This window comes from Agelaius phoeniceus, chromosome 19 (genome assembly GCF_051311805.1).
Source record: "Agelaius phoeniceus isolate bAgePho1 chromosome 19, bAgePho1.hap1, whole genome shotgun sequence".
NCBI lineage: Eukaryota > Metazoa > Chordata > Aves > Passeriformes > Icteridae > Agelaius > Agelaius phoeniceus.
In genome coordinates this window covers 13,364,903-13,380,745 of record NC_135283.1, presented here as the reverse complement: position 1 = coordinate 13,380,745, position 15,843 = coordinate 13,364,903, and the positions used below count along the sequence as shown (strand labels likewise).

General features: G+C 67.2%; 3 protein-coding genes across 5 annotated transcripts; 1 reads left to right on the top strand and 2 right to left on the bottom strand.

The window, feature by feature from the left end:
* Positions 1-73: 73 nt before the first annotated feature.
* TK1 (thymidine kinase 1) lies at positions 74-3,516 on the bottom strand. The gene is made up of 7 exons (XM_054645293.2): positions 3,451-3,516; positions 2,636-2,667; positions 2,453-2,566; positions 2,291-2,384; positions 1,862-1,951; positions 1,660-1,779; positions 74-1,480 (listed from the first exon to the last, which is right to left on the bottom strand). Exons 1-7 carry the CDS (start codon positions 3,514-3,516, stop codon positions 1,325-1,327), a joined length of 672 nt encoding a protein of 223 aa, XP_054501268.1. The 3' UTR covers positions 74-1,324.
* Positions 3,517-3,955: 439 nt separating this feature from the next.
* AFMID (arylformamidase) lies at positions 3,956-6,787 on the top strand. 3 transcript variants are annotated; one of them, XR_013184730.1, is made up of 11 exons: positions 3,956-4,123; positions 4,220-4,310; positions 4,385-4,489; positions 4,562-4,610; positions 4,767-4,852; positions 4,930-5,002; positions 5,248-5,345; positions 5,498-5,576; positions 5,737-5,932; positions 5,966-6,382; positions 6,486-6,529. XR_013184730.1 is itself a non-coding variant. In XM_054645239.2 (11 exons), the coding sequence occupies exons 1-11, from the start codon at positions 4,094-4,096 to the stop codon at positions 6,513-6,515; spliced, it is 876 nt and encodes a 291-aa protein (XP_054501214.1). In that variant the 5' UTR covers positions 3,956-4,093; the 3' UTR covers positions 6,516-6,787. The 3 variants fall into 3 exon arrangements, 2 of the variants coding, with proteins under 2 accessions (XP_054501214.1, XP_077044420.1); XM_054645239.2 differs by having other exon boundaries at positions 5,737-5,866; positions 6,278-6,382; positions 6,486-6,787; XM_077188305.1 differs by having other exon boundaries at positions 5,737-5,998; positions 6,278-6,382; positions 6,486-6,787.
* Positions 6,788-7,170: 383 nt separating this feature from the next.
* LOC129128124 (uncharacterized) lies at positions 7,171-9,746 on the bottom strand. The gene is made up of 7 exons (XM_054645240.2): positions 9,479-9,746; positions 9,243-9,326; positions 9,065-9,153; positions 8,662-8,847; positions 8,363-8,500; positions 8,013-8,205; positions 7,171-7,720 (listed from the first exon to the last, which is right to left on the bottom strand). The coding sequence occupies exons 1-7, from the start codon at positions 9,657-9,659 to the stop codon at positions 7,383-7,385; spliced, it is 1,209 nt and encodes a 402-aa protein (XP_054501215.2). The 5' UTR covers positions 9,660-9,746; the 3' UTR covers positions 7,171-7,382.
* Positions 9,747-15,843: the final 6,097 nt, after the last annotated feature.

Here is a 15,843-nt window from a genome sequence, read left to right as displayed (position 1 = left end):
CCATGCTGTCTCACTGCTCGCTGCCAGGAAGACAGCAGAATGCTATGGTAAAAAATGCACACACAAATTATTTAAGTTATTTATTAACCTAAAGCAGCAGCAGAGCCTTCTCCAGCCCTGGGGAGAAGCCCAGCCTGGCAGTCAAGTGCTTGTGAATACAGTAATTCTCACCTGAAACGGGGGCAGCACGGGGGGATCAGGCAGCTCTTGGAGCCTTGCAGGGCACAGGCAAACAGCAGCCCTGGACTCAGATGCAGAGGCCTGGCCTGGCCAGAACAAAGAGCTACTGCTCAGAGCCTGTGGATGCTGGGAAAAAACACTTCCAGGGAAAAAACACTTTGGCAGGCAATAAGGAAACAACAACCTTCCAGAATCTAACAGAGAGGGAAGAGGATCCTTCAGTCAGCTTAGAGCAGACTAAGAGTCAGCCTCGAGAATTTTGGAAGGCTGAGGAGAATGCAGGAGACATGACTGGACTGGAGAAGCAGCTCCTCAGGAGAGCCCCTTTACCAAGCAGCTGGATCTTCCCTGGAATAATTGTCCACATCTTGGTAGATGAAACTCTGAGCCTCCAAACAGGTAACGTAGCACCAAAGTGCAGCACTAGCCTTGAACCTGAGAAAAACTGCCCTGAATTTGGAGGAGGCAAACGAGTCTGTCACAGCCTGCTAGAACACAGCCAGCCCTTGAGGTTCAGCACCTCAGAAGAATCAGCTGCCAGGCCTCCTTCTGTTTCAACAATAACTGACACCAGTGGGCAGGCTGGCAGAGAGGCTGGGGGCCTGCCCAGGGCTGGGCTGACGTGTGTGTCAGTTTAAAAGCTGTGTCACAGCTCTGTGACAAGGGACAAGTTACCTCAGACTGTTAAGGAAGGAAGCTAAAAATTGCATTAAAAATACTAATGGCTGTACAATGTCTTGAGAAACCTGGAATGTAGCAACAGTGCACAAGAGAGAAGGGCTGCATTCACAGGCAGCAGAAGCAGCACTGGTGGCAGCCTGAGCACGCTTGGAGCCCTGTGAGAGCTGGCCAGAGCCACAGTGAGCGGCAGCACTGCAGCCAGGCCCCACGAGCAGTGCCCCAGGGCCTGTGTGTGGCAGCCCCAGTGACTGTGCTGGTCCCTCTCCTTGTTCTGAGATGGGAACTCACTCTAGCCAGGCTTTTGCTTCAGCTTCCACCAGCATCAGGCGTGGTGGATCCTCAGTTGTGGCGCTTGGCGTGGGGAGGTTGGGTAGGGAGGGCTGAGGCACTGAACAGTTTGTTAAGTACAGAGAGGTCTGCGAGCCACAGCACTGAGCTCCCTTCCCCTCTGTTCTCCCAGCAGTCAAGTGAAGATCTTGCGAGGGGCAGCTGTCTCCAGCTGCCTCAGGCCCAGGGGCACGTTCTCCTTGTTGTCTGGCGCGGGCTGCTGGGGCCGCAGGCGGAAGTAGCAGGCTCGGCACACCGAGTGGTACTTGTCAGCTCCTCCAATCACCTCCACCTGACAGGGAAACACGGGGAGTGACTGCAGAGCCCGGCTCCCGGGGAAACACGGGGAGTGACTGCAGAGCCCGGCTCCCGGGGAAACACCGGGAGTGACTGCAGAGCCCGGCTCCCTCGGGAGCGTCTGTACCAGCGCGACTGGGAAAGTGAAACAGTTTCTGTTCCAAGGGCACTCACCTCCCGCTCTGCTCCCAGCCTCTTGGTGTAGGAGGCCTCTCGGAAGCACTCCATGCACACAGCGTTCAGCTTCACCACGCTCTCCGCCAGCGGCACCAGGTTCAGGATGCTCCCAAAGGCCTGTGAGACAGCATGGAAGATGCTGCTGGGTGGGCTCCATGAGGGTCCCAAAGCAGTTGCAGTACCAAAATGAGTGTTTTACCTTTCTCTGGAAGGTGCCATCCAGAGCAGCAACAATGACAGTTTTCCCAGTGTTGGCCATTGTCTCACAGAACTCCACAATGTCTGGGAACTGGGGGGTACAGGCACATCGTAAAGAAGGATGGGGGGCAGCACTTGGCTCCAGATCCCACAGTGCGTGCCCAGACAGCAGCACCAGGAACAAAGAAAATCAGAGCCACGTGCCCTGTCTGTGAAACAGGCTGCAGTCCCAGTGTCCTGTCTGCAGGGACTACAGGGAAGGAGGCTTTGATTGTGAGCACTTTGAGTGTAAGGCCACATGGATCAAACTCCCCAGGGCATGACCTCCCACCACCCTCTCCTACAAGGACACAGAGCCTGGCCTGCACAGGAGCACCAAGGAGTGTGTGTCCTGCGGAGCCCAGCGCACCCAGCCCAGCCGTGCACTTACGAACTGGCCCTCATCGATGCCGATGACGGCGGCCCCCAGCGCCTCCTGGTACACGTCCTGGAGGAGCCCGGCAGGCAGGGCCTCCATGGTGCTCCTGCGGGCAGGGAGGGAGTGAGCCGGGCAGCCCCGTGAAGCGGGGAGTCCTCCTGCCCCGGAGCTCACCTGTCGTGTGTGCAGACCCCGGAGGAGCCGTAGCGCGTGTCCTTGGCGTACTTCACCAGCAGGCACCGGTACTGGGCGAGCTGGAACCGCCGCACTCGCCGCATGAGCTCCGTGCTGCAAGACACGGTGTCAGCGGGCCCCAGCCCCAGCCCGCCGCCCTCCCGCCCCCCGGTCCGTGCCTACCTCTTCCCGGAGAACATGGGCCCGAAGATCACCTGGGGGCAGAACGGTGCGCTCAGAACGGCGGCCAGCGGGCAGCCCTGGCTGCGCCCCGTCGGGGCCCCGGCAGCCCCCTCAGCCCGGCGCGGCACCCACACCTGCCCCCGGCCCGTGCGCGGGGCTTCGGGGCAGTACCGTGCCCGCATCTGCCCCCATCCCGTGCCCGGGGCAGTACCGTGCCCGCATCTGCCCCCATCCCGTGCCCGGGGCAGTACCGTGCCCGCATCTGCCCCCGGCCCGTGCCCGGGGCAGTACCGTGCCCGCATCTGCCCCCGGCCCGTGCTCGGGGCAGTACCGTGCCCGTATCTGCCCCCATCCCGTGCCCGGGGCAGTACCGTGCCCGCATCTGCCCCCGGCCCGTGCGCGGGGCAGTACCGTGCCCTCATCTGCCCCCATCCCGTGCCCGGGGCAGTACCGTGCCCGCATCTGCCCCCGGCCCGTGCTCGGGGCAGCGCCGTGCCCCATCTGCCCCCGGCCCGTGCCCGGGGCAGTACCGTGCCCGCATCTGCCCCCGGCCCGTGCTCGGGGCAGTACCGTGCCCGCATCTGCCCCCGGCCCGTGCGCGGGGCAGTACCGTGCCCGTATCTGCCCCCGGCCCGTGCTCGGGGCAGCGCCGTGCCCCATCTGCCCCCGGCCCGTGCCCGGGGCAGTACCGTGCCCGCATCTGCCCCCGGGCCGATGCCCGGCAGCGTTGCCGTACCTGCATCTGCTCCCATACCGGTGCCCCGGGGTGGCACCTGTACCTATCCCCACGCCCGTGCCCCGGGGCGACCCCGTACCTGAATCTGCCCGCGGGGCCGGCTGGGGGAGCCGGGGTGGACACCGGGCACCGTCAGGCAGTTCATGGCGGACTGCCGGCCCGAGCCCGCGCGCGCCCAGCCGGCCAGCCCCGTCAGCCAATCGGAGGAGGCCTCTCCCCCACGCGCCGCAGCGCCAGCCAATCGCATAAGAGTCCGCACAGCCGCGCGGCAACGCTGCCCAATGGGGGTCATGGGCGCCAAAATTTTTATTTTCCTCTGCCCACCGGCTCTGCCCTCCAGACCCAAGCGGCCAATGGGAGGCAGCCCCGCCCCCGGGCTCTGGCCTCGCCTCCATAATCTGGTCCCGCCCCCGGGCTCGGGCCTCGCCTCCGGGACGGCCAATGGGAGCGCGCCCTCCCACCCGGCCCCGCTCAAGCCCCGCCCCTCGGCGGGCAGGCAGCCCGGGAACGGCACCGGCACCGGGATCGGGACGGGGAGCGGCACCGAGAACGGCACCGGGAGGGGGAGAGGCACCGGCACCGGCACCGGGATCGGAACGGGGAGCGGGACCGGGATCAGGACAGGGAGCGGCACCGGGAGCGGCACCGGGAACGGCACCGGGATCGGCACCGGGAGCGGCACCGGGAGCGGCACCGGGAGCGGCACCGGGAGCGGCCCCACGATGGGCGGGTGGCGGGATATGTCCGCGGAGGTACGGCCCCGGGGCAGGGCAGAGCGCGGGTCCGGGCCGGGCCGCCGGCCGGGGGTGTTGGCGCGGCCCCGGCGCTGCCCCGCTGCCTCCCCGCAGGCGCTGGAGGACCATTACTCTCCCAGTCGCTGGTCCCCCCGCCTGGACCGGGACACCATCATCGACGCCCACCTGGCGGTGACGGCGGCAGGTGGGGATCGCGGCGCCGGGACAGGGACTGCGCTCGGTGCCACGGCGCCGTGCCCCACCGCCTCCCCCCCGCAGGAACCGAGCGGGCCCGGGCCAGCGGGCAGACCCTGCTGCACGTGCCCTACGGCGACGGGGACGGGGAGAAGCTGGACATCTACTTTCCCACGGAGCCTTCTGAAAGTGAGTGTCGGGGCGGCGGGGACGGGAGCGGGCCGGGCGGACACCCGGCTCACCCCGCGCTGTGCTGCGCAGCCTTCCCGGCGCTGGTCTACATCCACGGCGGGTACTGGCAGTGCATGAGGTGAGCTGGGCTGTCGGTGGGGCGCTCCTCGCGAAGGGACCCCCTCACCGGCTCCGGCTGACCCCTTCTCCTGAAGGGGCTTGCTCTGGGGACACGGGTCTGGCCAGCCCCCAGCTGGCCCCGCAGCCCCGGCTCCCGCAGCATCTCTCTCTGCAGTAAGGACGACTCGGGGTTTGCAGCTCCCCCGCTGGTGTCGCAGGGGGTGGCGGTGGTGGCGGTGGGGTACGACATAGCGCCTAAGGGTAGGTGCTGCCCTGCAGAGGCTGCAGCTGCCTGCGCAGCCCCGCGCCTCCAGCCCTGCCCTTTGTCCTCTGCTCAGGCCACATGGACACCATGGTGCTGCAGGTGCGCCGCAGCCTCGCCTTCCTGGTGGAGCAATACCCCAGGATCAGGTGGGCAGCTCCCGGCCGGGCTTGGTCTGTGGGAGTGGCTGGGGGGAGCTTTGGCACCTCGGCCCAAGCACTGGGCACTGCCTGTGGCCACAATCCCCTGTCACTGCACGAGGCAGCGGCTGGCAGATTGGGAAACATCTGAGCTGACACATTCGGGCTGTGCCACCTCCTCTGCACGGAGCAAAGCGTGCCCAGGTGTCCCCGGGTGTCTCTAGGTGTCCCTCTCAGTCGCTCCCTCCTTCCAGAGGCATTTACCTGTGCGGACACTCGGCAGGGGCCCACCTGGCAGCCATGGTGCTGTCCACAGACTGGACGGAATTCCAAGTGGTGCCAGATATCAAAGGTAGCGTTGCCACGTCCCAGAACAGGGTCGGGAGGAGAACTGGTGTCCACGCCTGGGACAAGGCTGATTATGCTAACTGGTTATGAGGTCCCAGGGCTGTGGGAGCCTCCCAGGCTGCAGCTCCTCACCTGCAGCTCCTCCTCTGCCCTCAGGAGCGGTGCTGGTGAGCGGCCTCTATGACCTGGAGCCCATCCTGCACACCTACGTGAATGATGCTCTGAACATGAGCCGGTGAGCTCACAGGCTGTGGGGACAGCCATGGGGACAGAGCACGGGCAGGGGGTGTCAGTGGCTCTGCAGCCACTCTGCCCCTGTGCCTGCCCAGCTGGGGAGTCCAGCTGATGGCATGGAGCAAAGGGCTGCATCAGCTCCACCGGCGTGGCTCCTGCAGGGAGGTGGCCCAGAGGAACAGCCCCATGAGACTGGTCACCCCAGCAGCGCCAGCAGCCTGTGAGGTGCTCGTGGCTGTGGCCCAGCATGACTCCCCAGAGTTTCGCAGGCAGTCCCAGGAGTACAGCCAGGTGAGCACCAGGCAGTCCCAAGAGCACAGCCAGGTGAGCACCAGGCAGTCCCAGGAGCACAGCCAGGTGAGCACCAGGCAGTTACAGGAGCACAGCCAGGTGAGCACCAGGCAGTCCCAGGAGTACAGCCAGGTGAGCACCAGGCAGTTACAGGAGCACAGCCAGGTGAGCACCAGGCAGTCCCAAGACTGAAGCCAGGTGAGCTCCAGCAGCACCCTGCTCGGCTCAGGTGGGGACACTGCTCCAGGCAGCCCTCACCAACTTACCCAACTGGGATGAAGAGCTCCTGTGCTGATCCAGGGCTGTTTCTGGCTCACTGGAGGACACCAGTCCTGGCCAGGACATTATTCCTGCTGCTTGTCCAGGGCAGGAGGAGCTTGGGGTCCATGCTGGGCGCCGCTCTCTCCGCAGGCCCTGCGTGCAGCAGGCTGGTCTGTCTCTGTGCTGGACCTGGCTGGTGTGGATCACTTTGATGTCATTGAGAGGCTGTCAGAGGACAGCTATGTCCTCACTCAGGTAGGCAGGAGGGCTGTGCCAAGGCGGATCAGGTGGGCTGCCACCTCCCTGCGGGGAGGTGCAGGGTCAGGGGCTTTCCACAGCGTTTGGTTCCTCATCCCAGGTGATTCTGAACATGATCTCAAGAGCATGATGACACCTCAGGAGTAAAGAGATGGGGACCGCGGCCCTGCCTGCCACCTCCTCAGTATAACACAGGGTCACCTCTGTCTCAGACCCACACTGTGCCCTCTCTGCTCAGCCCAGCCCAGGCTGGTGCCCCTTCCCTGCCGTGCTCCTGCCCACTGGAGCAGAGGGGACTGAGGGCTGCAAGGCTCTGACTGGCTAGCTGGACCATGAACTTTGTTCCCTCAGTGTTCTTTAAACTGCACATTGGCAATACAGAATAAAATGGGAGTTACTGCTGCCTGGGGTAGTGCTTCCCAGGGAGCCAGTGAGTGCACACCCAAAGCAACTGCTGCTGAGAGAATCCCTTCTTCCAGTGCAGAGTTCTGGGACCTGCTGCCCCAAAACATGACAGGGAAGCCTGGGGAGCCCACCTGCTGCTGTGGGACAGAATGACATAAGGCTCTTGAACGGGAGTGACACAGCCATCTGGGCCAGGCTGGGCTCACGCTCCTGGGACAGTCCTGGCCAGACACAAACCTTGGCATTGCTGTGCAGCAACCCTGGTCCTGTGGCTGAGATGGTTCCATGTCCTCAGGAGCAACTGTCCCTCCACGGGGACCTTGGCTGTGATGATGTCCCTACTGCAGAGCAAGGAAAAGAGAGAAAACACCCTGCACAGCGACAGTACCACCAAAAGGTGTTTATTTTGTGCACTCACTGCCTCAGGGTCTGGGGTCTCCGCTAGGCTGGGCTCACATTGGTTTGTCAGGCTGCCCGTGAGGGCCGATGTCACGTTTCAGATGGCTGGGCACACATCTGGAGCACAAAGGGGCTGCTCCCAGTGCTTGCTCTGGGCTGCCCAACCGCTGCAGCTGCGGGGCTGGCAGAATGCTCAGGCTCCCCCCGTGCCTGGAGGCGCTCCATGCAGTCCCAAGGCCAACTCCTCCTGGCACTTCCTGACCACAAATTCCAGCTTTCTCCTGGCGAGCTCGGTGTCTCGGGCCGAGACGTCGCGGTGCCAGACGGCGCGCAGGGTCCGTGCCGACCAGGGGAGCAGCAGGACGCTGACAGCCTGCCCGCTCTCAGCCTCCTCCTCCTCGCTGACGGCGCGCAGGCGGCCGCAGAGCTCGGCGGGGGACGGCCAGGCCCCCTGGACATTCACCATCACAATGTTGGTCTCCACTGCTGCCAGGTTGACGGAGCAGAGGGGAGAGTCCAGCGCGTGGATACCTGCGGGAGGCCGAGGTGGTGCAAGCCCACTGCCCAGCTACCTGCCCCAGGTTCTGGGTGAAGGAGAGCCCTTTCTCCCCCCCTGTGGTACCAGGGTCACTGAGCACAGCACAGGCACGGTCATGCCATGATCCTGGCACTGCAGCCAGGTGAGGATCCCAGCAGCATCCTCACCCTGCTGGAGACCCAGTGTGGCCATGCAGGGATGGTGCCCAAGGCAGCAGTTCGGTGGTGCTGCTGGGCAGTGCCAGGTGTGCTCTTACAGCCCAGCACCCTCGGGGCCCCGAGGTACCTTCCGCAAAGCTCCGGGCATGCTCGTGGTCCCTGCTCAGTGTCCCCTCGGCGTGCTGCAGCCCGAGGAGGGCAGCGGCCGCCAGCACTCCCGCCTGCCGCATGCCCCCGCCCAGCAGCTTCCTCACACGCCAGGCCTCGGCCACAAACTGCCTGCTCCCCGCCAGCACCGCCCCGGCCGGGGCGCCCAGGCCCTGCAGAGCCACCAGCGGGGTCACCCCAGCTGTCCCCGGGCACCTGCCCCTCCCAGCCTGCCAGGGCTGTTCTTAGCCCAACACCTGCAAACAAGGGCAGGCTCTGGCTTGTGCTGGCCCCCGCCAGCCCTGCGGACCCCTCCCCACACAAGCAGACCTTGGAGAAGCAGAGGGACACAGAGTCACAGTGCTGGGCAATCTGGGCTGGCTCCACGCCCTGGGCCACTGCTGCATTCATCAGCCGTGCGCCATCCATGTGCACCCGCAGCCCGTAACGGTCTGCAAGCCCACGGACCTGGGAGTCAGGGGGACAGCTGGTTTGGGAGGGACCCCTGGAGCATCTAGTGCCACCACCACGAGCCATCTCTGAGCTCCAGTGTCCTCGCAGTGCCATTGTGCAGGGCCCAGCTACCCGTGCCAGGCAGGATTGTGCCAGCACCGTCTGTGGGCTCTCACCTGCCTGAGATAGGTGAGGGGCAGTGCCCGGCCACCCGCCGAGCTGTGCGTGTTCTCCAGACAGATGAGCTCAGGACGAGGGTGGTACTGGCTGCCGTGGGCCTCACGGATGGTCAGCTCCAGCTGCTCCAGGTCGAAGGTGCCATTCGGCAGATCTGGCAGTGCCTGGGAGTGCACACCGGCGACCTGTGCCCAGGGCAGGGGAGAGCGCAGAGCTGACAGGGGGCAGCGGTGGTGCACGGGGGCTCCAGCCCTCTGCGCCCTCCATCGGGGGTGTACAGCCCCCACCCGCGCTGCAGCCCGTGGCTCGGGACAGCGATCCAGGGGATGCCCTGGCAGCCAGCGGAGGGCAGCACGCGGCCGCCCTCCTCTCCTGCACCGCCGCCAGCGCCGCCGCGCTCACCTGCGCGGCCCCGCCGTGCTCGTAGACGTGCAGGTGGGCGTCCTGGCCCAGGAAGAGCTGAGCCCCCCTGCGCTGGCAGTGGCACATCACTGGGGGAGAAGGGCCGTGAGGGAGGGGAGCAAGGGCAGCATCCCCAGCCTGGGGGCACGAGGGGCTGCGAGCGCAGCCCCGGACTCACCGGCGATGAGGTTGGCCATGGTGGCCGTGGGCACGAACAGAGCGGATTCGGTGCCCAGAGTCGCCGCGGCCCGGCGCTGCAGCTCTGCGGGGACACGGACGTCCTGGGGGCTGGCTCTGGGGGGCTCGGGGACCCCCCGGTCCCGGCTGCCCCCGCAGCCCCGCTCCGGGCCCCCCATCCGCTGCCCCCGGGTCAGGCGGGGACCCCCGGGCGGGCGGCCCGTTCCCCCCGCCCACCGTTCACCGCCGGGTCCTCCCCGTAGTCGTCGTCGCCCACGGCGGCGCGGGCCATGGCCCGGCGCATGGCGGCGCACGGCCGAGTCACCGTGTCGCTCCGCAGGTCCACCACGAGCGGCTGCCGACCCCCGGACACCCCCCCGGGCCCGGGCAGCCGCCCCCGCCGCAGCGCCGCCCGCATGGCCGGGACCGCCCCCCGCAAGGGCTCCCGGGCGGGGGCGGGATCGCCCTTCCCGGGAACGCGGGGCGGGAACGGGGCAGCGGCTCCTGCGCGGGCACTGCCTCGCAGCGCCGGCCCCTTCCCTCCATCCCCACCTCTCACGGCTGGGGCAGCCCCGGCCCTGCGCTGCCCCCCGGCCCCTCCCCGTGCTGGGTGCCCGACGGAGGGAGCGCCAGGGGGATCCTCTTTCCATGGCTGAGCAGGAATCGCTCCCGCCCCGCTGCCTGGGGTCGGCTGGGCGCTGGAGCTGCTCCGGCTCCGCTGCGTCTGCCCTGGCCGCAGCGATTGCCCCGGTGTGCCCCAAGCCCGGCGGCACCGCAGGTGGGCTGGCGCTGCAGCGGAGCTCTGGGGTGTCCGGGCAGCTTCGCTGATCTCGGCACTCTCTGCCAGCTCTGAGGGGACCCGCCAGCCTCTTAGCAGAGATCCCCACTGCCCCCCGGCAGGAGGGCGTGTGTCCGAAGCAGTGGCGAGACCCCCTCGCCTCCCCGCGCTGGGCTGGAGCAGCCGGACCATGCTCCCTGCTCCCAGCGCGGGGGGCACCACTCTGCCGCGCCCAGCGCCGCTCCCGGCCTTTGCAGGGCACCAGTGGGGCAGGTGCACCCATTAAGGCGCCTCTTCCCCTCAGCCCCTGCCCGCCTGGGGACGCTGTGTGCTCCAGACACCTGTGCCATGCTGCTGCCTTCTCCCTCCCTCCGCCACGTGCCCCCCAGCCTTGGCCGCCCCAGGTCCCCTGTCCTGAGCCCCCTGCAGCCGCTCCGCTGGTGCCCGCTCTGCCCATGCCCCTGCCTGTGCCCCTGCCCATGAGCCCCTCCCTCAGTATCGCCCGTCGCCCCCCGCGCTGTCAGCCCGCAGCTGAGGGAGCCATAAACAGTCCTTCATGAGACGTTTTTCACACGCAGGGCCACATGTTAACAGTTTTTCTTTATTTACTGCCTCCATTTCCTCTTTGTTCCAGGAACTTGTCCTCCAACTTCAAGCTGCTCATGATTAGGCAAAAAGGCCTCTAATCTCCCCGATCTGATTTACCGTCACTGAGAGCAGACGCTTCCCGTTACTGGCCCTGGACCTGGGAGCATGGACAGCTGAGCTGTGCCGGCTGCTGAGCCCAGCTGAGCCTCCCCAAAGCTGCCCCGCCGCACACGCCGCCTTCCCGGCAGCTTCCTCTTCCAGTAAGCGCCGGGCAGCGCGGCCGGTCAGGTGAAGGGCTGGGGAGCAGCAGTGTGGGGCCCCAGGACAGGGATCCCCCTCCACCTGGGGCGGCTGCATGGGGCAGGGCAGCCTTTGGAGCCGCTTTCTCTGCCTGGAAGGGTCGGGTGGCTGGAGCACCCCTCAGCATGGCCTTCCCGGCCACTCACCCATCCACTGCATGGCACCTGATGGGCTGGTTGGTTGCCCTGGTGTGCCCAAAGCTGGAGGGGAGCTCAGGGCTCTGCTGTGGGCAGCCCCCCCAGCCCAGTCAGGGTCTGCAGCCAGACAGGGGCTCCTTCACTGGGCAGCAGCCACAGCTTCTGCAGCACTGTGCAGTGTGGCTGCGTGTCTTCCACAGAGCCCCTTGTCCTTCAGCCCTGTGCCTTTCCCGGGGACTTCGCTCTGGGACCTGCCTGGGGGTCCCCCCTTGGTACCAGCACCCAGCAGGGCCACAGCAGGGCCAGCACCGGGACCATGGAAGTGCTTGTGGTCTTATGTGGAGCGGCTGAATGGACACCACGGGAGCTGGGCAGAGGGTGGGCAGTGCCAGGCAGGGGCTTGGCTGGCAGCTGGGGACTAGCAGGGGGCTCACCCTGGCCCACACTGCACCACAGGACTGCAGCCACCACCTGCCCACACCAGCTCCTGTGGTGGGCTGAGCCCCTGCCCCGCTGGGCTCAGCTCCTGCTCCAGCCGTGCCTCCCCAGGGCTAAAATTAGCAGCTGAGGCCTGGCTGGGGAGCCGGGAGTGGAGCCCAGATCCCACCGCGGAGGATCGGGTTTCCCCCCTCCCTACCACAGGCCTGGCAACCACTGGGGCCGATTCCCGGAGCTGGGCCCCCCTGCTACCAGCCCCACTGGCAGCCCCATCCCAGCCTGCCAGCCCCAGCCGCTGGATCTGCACGTCCCCAGGGCTGAGCCTGGCGCATCCCGGCCGCAGGAGGGGCTGTGGGATGGGGGAGCACGGTGCTGCAGCTCCCGGGACACAGCCGGGCTGGGGCTGATCCTCTGCCCCTGGCACACACACCTGGCTGCCCTGGCACACGCACCTGGCTGCCCTGGCACAGGCTGGCAGTGGGCTCTCAGCCTCCCAGCAGAGCATGGCTTCGGCCATGGAGCTCTCAGTGGCCAGGCAATGCCCCGGGGGTCTCGTGCTGGGTGCCCAGGGCTGGCTCAGGACTGGCAGTGACCATAACCCGCTCACGGTGAGCTAGGGATGCTTTCCTGTCGGGCGGACTCAGCCCTGCAGCCACACTGCCGGTGCTGCTCAGCCTGGCTGCCCTTTGGGCTCCGCGGCTCGTCCCAGCGGGGCGGCACCGGCCCGGCCCGTTCTGGAGAGCCCCGCTCCCACCGGGGCCGGGGCAGCTGCCGTGCATCGCCCTCGAGGGACCGGGGCCACGGAGCCGAGCAGTTTCCTGCTGCCGGGAACGGTGGGGCGATGCCCGGGAGCGCCGGCCCCGGGCTCAGCCGGGTCGGGTCGGGTCGGGTGGGGCCGCCGGGACTGGGACCCCGCCGCACTGCCGGGGTGCCGGGGACACGTCCCGAGCTGCGGCACTGGCCGAGCTCCGGCCCGGGACAGACCCCCGACGGACACGGTCCCGGGGCTGCCGGGGCCGCGGCCGGTGCGGGAGCCGCGGGCTGCCCGGGAGGCTCGGTCGGGCCCCGCGGGCCGCTGCCGGAGCCCGGTGGCCGCGGGGTCCCGGCCGGTGCCCCGTCCCCAGCCGGCGAGGCCGCGGGTGCCCCCCCTCCGCCGGCAGCGACTTTTCCAGTAAAACCGCCGCAGAGATCCCGGCTTCCCGACAGGCCCGGCCTCCGCGCCGGGGGGGCGCCGGCCGCCCTTAACCCTTCCCGGCCCGGCCGGCCGCGCTGCCCGCCCGACGGGCGGCTCCGAGCCCGGGACCCGCGGGGCTCTTCCCGCCCGGCCCGGCCCGGCCCGGCCCGGCCCGGCCCGGCGGCTCCGGGGGCTCTGCCCGCCAGGCCCGGGGCGGTGATGGCCCCGCTCCCCGGGGCCCCGGCGGTGCCAGTGCGGGGCCGGCCTGACCCGCCGGGCACCGGGACCGGCCGCGCCTCGGGGCCGTCTCGGGCGCTGCCCCCGTGGGCTCCGGCCGCGCCGGGAGCGGCCCCCCCAGCCCAGCGTGCCCCCCGTGCCCAGGGTTTCCCTCCTCAGGGTGCACCTGAGCAGGGCCGTTCCGCGGGGCAGATGGGACACCCCAAGGGCCAAGGAGCCCGAGAACCGTCGGGGAGAAGCCTCTGCCCGGGCTGCCCGGGGGGCTGTGGGGAGGGAGCAGCCGGGGGTCCCTGTGAGAGCCCTGAGCTGGGGCAGCTCCGGGGCGCCCTGGAGAGCGCTGGGGCCGCTCACAGCTAAGGGCTGCTGGCTGTGGCCGCTCCACATCCCCGCTCCAGCGCTCCGCGGGCCGCCCCGGCCGGGTGGGCACACCGGGCATGGCCGGGCACCGGGGGTCCGTGCCGAGAGCCGTGCCGCCGTGCCCTGCCTGCCACCAGCTGCTGCACTGGCTGAGCCAGGGCTGAGGTAAGTGCTCTAATTGTTTTCTCTGTGGCCCGAGATGAATAATTGAGAGGTCTTTGAGGAGAATTAATTAGCCCGTTTATTGGCAGTAAATGCTTTTCTCCAGATGATGAAATAGATCCTGAGCCACACGTGGGGCAGGCAGATGCAGGTCATTGGTGCTGCTGTGGAGCACGCCGTGCCGGCTCCACAGGCCAGCCGTGCTGCTGTCCCGTGCCCACTGTGGGCTGGCACTCTGGTTCTGGCTCCCACGGCCGCCCACGCTGCACCCATGGCCAGCACGTGTGTGGGGAGCCTGGTGTTGGTGGGAGCAGGGGGCACGGGGGGGCAGGCAGGGCTCTGTGGCACAGTTCTCTGCCCTCATCATGCCCGTGTAGCTTCCCGCTTCCCCCCAGCTCACATCCCATCCTGGTGCAGACCCTAATGTGTCTTTTCCCTGTGCAGACCCTGGTATGTCTCTTCATGTCTCCTGCTTGGTTCCCCTGAATGCCAGGGTGGTGCCAGTCTGGGACTTGTAGCCTGCACCTCCTCCTCACCTCCTCGTCTTCCTCCTTCTCCCCTGGGTATGGGGTGAAGGGCCTTGCATGGCCAGAAATGCTTAAACAAGGATTTCCTTGTTGCTGCATGAGCTGTTTGCCTTCTCCCGGGCCAGCCGTTAATGAGGTTTGGCAGGAGGCACCGTCAGCCCCCTGGGTTTCTATAAATCAGCCTGGAGCTCATGTGTGGGGCTGGGATGGAGCTGCTCCATCCTGGTGCATGGGACTTCAGCTTGTGGGTCCTGGGAGCCCCTCTGGGAGTGGAACACCCTGGCACGGGGGAGAGGGGCAGGGGCCGAGTGGGACAAGGGGGCTGCCTGACCCAGGTGGGTCAGGGCGGCCACTTCACGCATTCCAGCAATGGCAGAAAGTGCAAAGCAAGAAATAAAGCAGTTTCCTATGGCTGAGGTGCTTTGTCCTGATTTCTCCCACATGCCCACCTGGGTGCTCTGAACTGGGATGATGGCCCTGCCCTGCCTTGGGGTGGGGGGCTGTGGCTGTGTCCCCGGGCAGCCTCAGGCATGCAAAGCGGGGCAGGCAAATCACCCGGGCTCCTGAGAAAGCTGCTTCCTCCTGCTGGAAGCAGTGCCCCGGGGCAGGGCTGGCATGTGGGCCCTTTGTGCTGAAGCCGTGGTGGCAGAAGTGCTGGCTGTCACCGGCACAGGGACGCTGCCAGGCTGCAGGTCCTGCCGGGCTGCCCCATCCCCCGGGGGACACAGGGACACCCCAAATGTAGCAGGGAGCAGGTTCCCATTGCAAAGGGTCTCCCGGGACTGTCTGCTCCTGGCAGCCCTGTGTCCAGGAAAGGAGATGCTGGCAAGTGGGACGCTTCTCTGGGCTCCCAAAGCCATTGGCCCTGCTCTCCTCACCTGTGGGACGGTTTGGGAGCCAGCACAGCCCATCTGTGCTGCGCCAGGCTGAGAGGAGCCACAAGTCTCAAAGGTGATGTTTCATTTCCTGCTCTGAGTGTGCTTCCCCCTTATCCAAAAACACCTCTGCTCTCACTGAGTTCTCACAGAGTTTCTGCTGTGTGTTGAAACTGAGAGAATCCCCAGTCCCAGCATGGCTGCAGGGCTCCCCGAGGTCACCTCAGTCTGCTGGGAAAGCTCTGGCCCCCTCCTCCCCTTCTGTCTGGTAGCCTGGCCCATGGTGGGGGCAGTGGTGTCCCCCCGCAGCAGGACAGCACCAGGATGGCAGGGGTGTTCCAGGGGCCTCCCCCCTGCCAGCGCTCCCCGCACTCAGCCTGATGAGCCATCAGCCCAATGGGGGCGGCTGTGCCTGGTCGTGGCAGAGGGAAGATGCTCCACCCGAGCCCACCCTGCAGCTGATCCCCTCCACTTCCCCTCTCTGCAGCGCTGGTGGGTGCGAGTGCAGCTGCAGGCTCCGCGCTGCCGCACTGCCTGGCGACAGCGACAGCGACAGCGACAGCGCTGAGCGGGGGAGCCCTCGGTCCCGGGCACCCACTCGGGACTGGGACAGCTCTGTGGGGCCCCGGGGGCGCAGCTCTGTGAGCAGAGCTCTGTGAGCCTCTGTGGAGGCTGCGAGCCCGGCTGGCCCTGCCCTGTCACCCCTGCACGGGCTGCGGGGCCGCGCTCCAGGCAGGGACGCTGTGCAGGGACAATGAGCAGGGACAATGAGCAGGGACCCTGAGCAGGGACAATGAGCAGGGACAATGAGCAGGGACAATGAGCAGGGACCCTGTGCAGGGACAATGAACAGGGACCCTCCACAGGGACCCTCCGCAGGGTCCCCCCGTGCCCGCGCTCCCCGGCGGCCGCTGCGGCTGCAAGGCCGGGCTGGGAACAGCAACCCCGGCAAGAGGTTGTGCAAGAAGGGGGGACCCGGGAGGGCACGGGCGGCCAGTGTTGAAATTCCACGCTCTTACAGAAAAGCCC

Excerpts from the sequence above, each read along its gene's own strand:
- TK1 (XM_054645293.2), bottom strand. The coding sequence starts at position 3,516 with ATGAACTGCCTGACGGTGCCCGGTGTCCACCCCGGCTCCCCCAGCCGG. Across the intron at positions 1,952-2,290 it reads GCATCGATGAGGGCCAGTTC|TTCCCAGACATTGTGGAGTT; the intron begins GTAAGTGCACGG and ends TGTACCCCCCAG. Across the intron at positions 1,481-1,659 it reads GGCTGGGAGCAGAGCGGGAG|GTGGAGGTGATTGGAGGAGC; the intron begins GTGAGTGCCCTT and ends TTTCCCTGTCAG.
- AFMID (XM_077188305.1), top strand. The coding sequence starts at position 4,094 with ATGGGCGGGTGGCGGGATATGTCCGCGGAG. Across the intron at positions 5,999-6,277 it reads AGTCCCAGGAGTACAGCCAG|GCCCTGCGTGCAGCAGGCTG; the intron begins GTGAGCACCAGG and ends CTCTCTCCGCAG. Across the intron at positions 6,383-6,485 it reads ACAGCTATGTCCTCACTCAG|GTGATTCTGAACATGATCTC; the intron begins GTAGGCAGGAGG and ends TCCTCATCCCAG.
- LOC129128124 (XM_054645240.2), bottom strand. The coding sequence starts at position 9,659 with ATGCGGGCGGCGCTGCGGCGGGGGCGGCTGCCCGGGCCCGGGGGGGTG. Across the intron at positions 8,206-8,362 it reads TGTCCCTCTGCTTCTCCAAG|GGCCTGGGCGCCCCGGCCGG; the intron begins GTCTGCTTGTGT and ends GTGGCTCTGCAG. Across the intron at positions 7,721-8,012 it reads TGCCCGGAGCTTTGCGGAAG|GTATCCACGCGCTGGACTCT; the intron begins GTACCTCGGGGC and ends GGCCTCCCGCAG.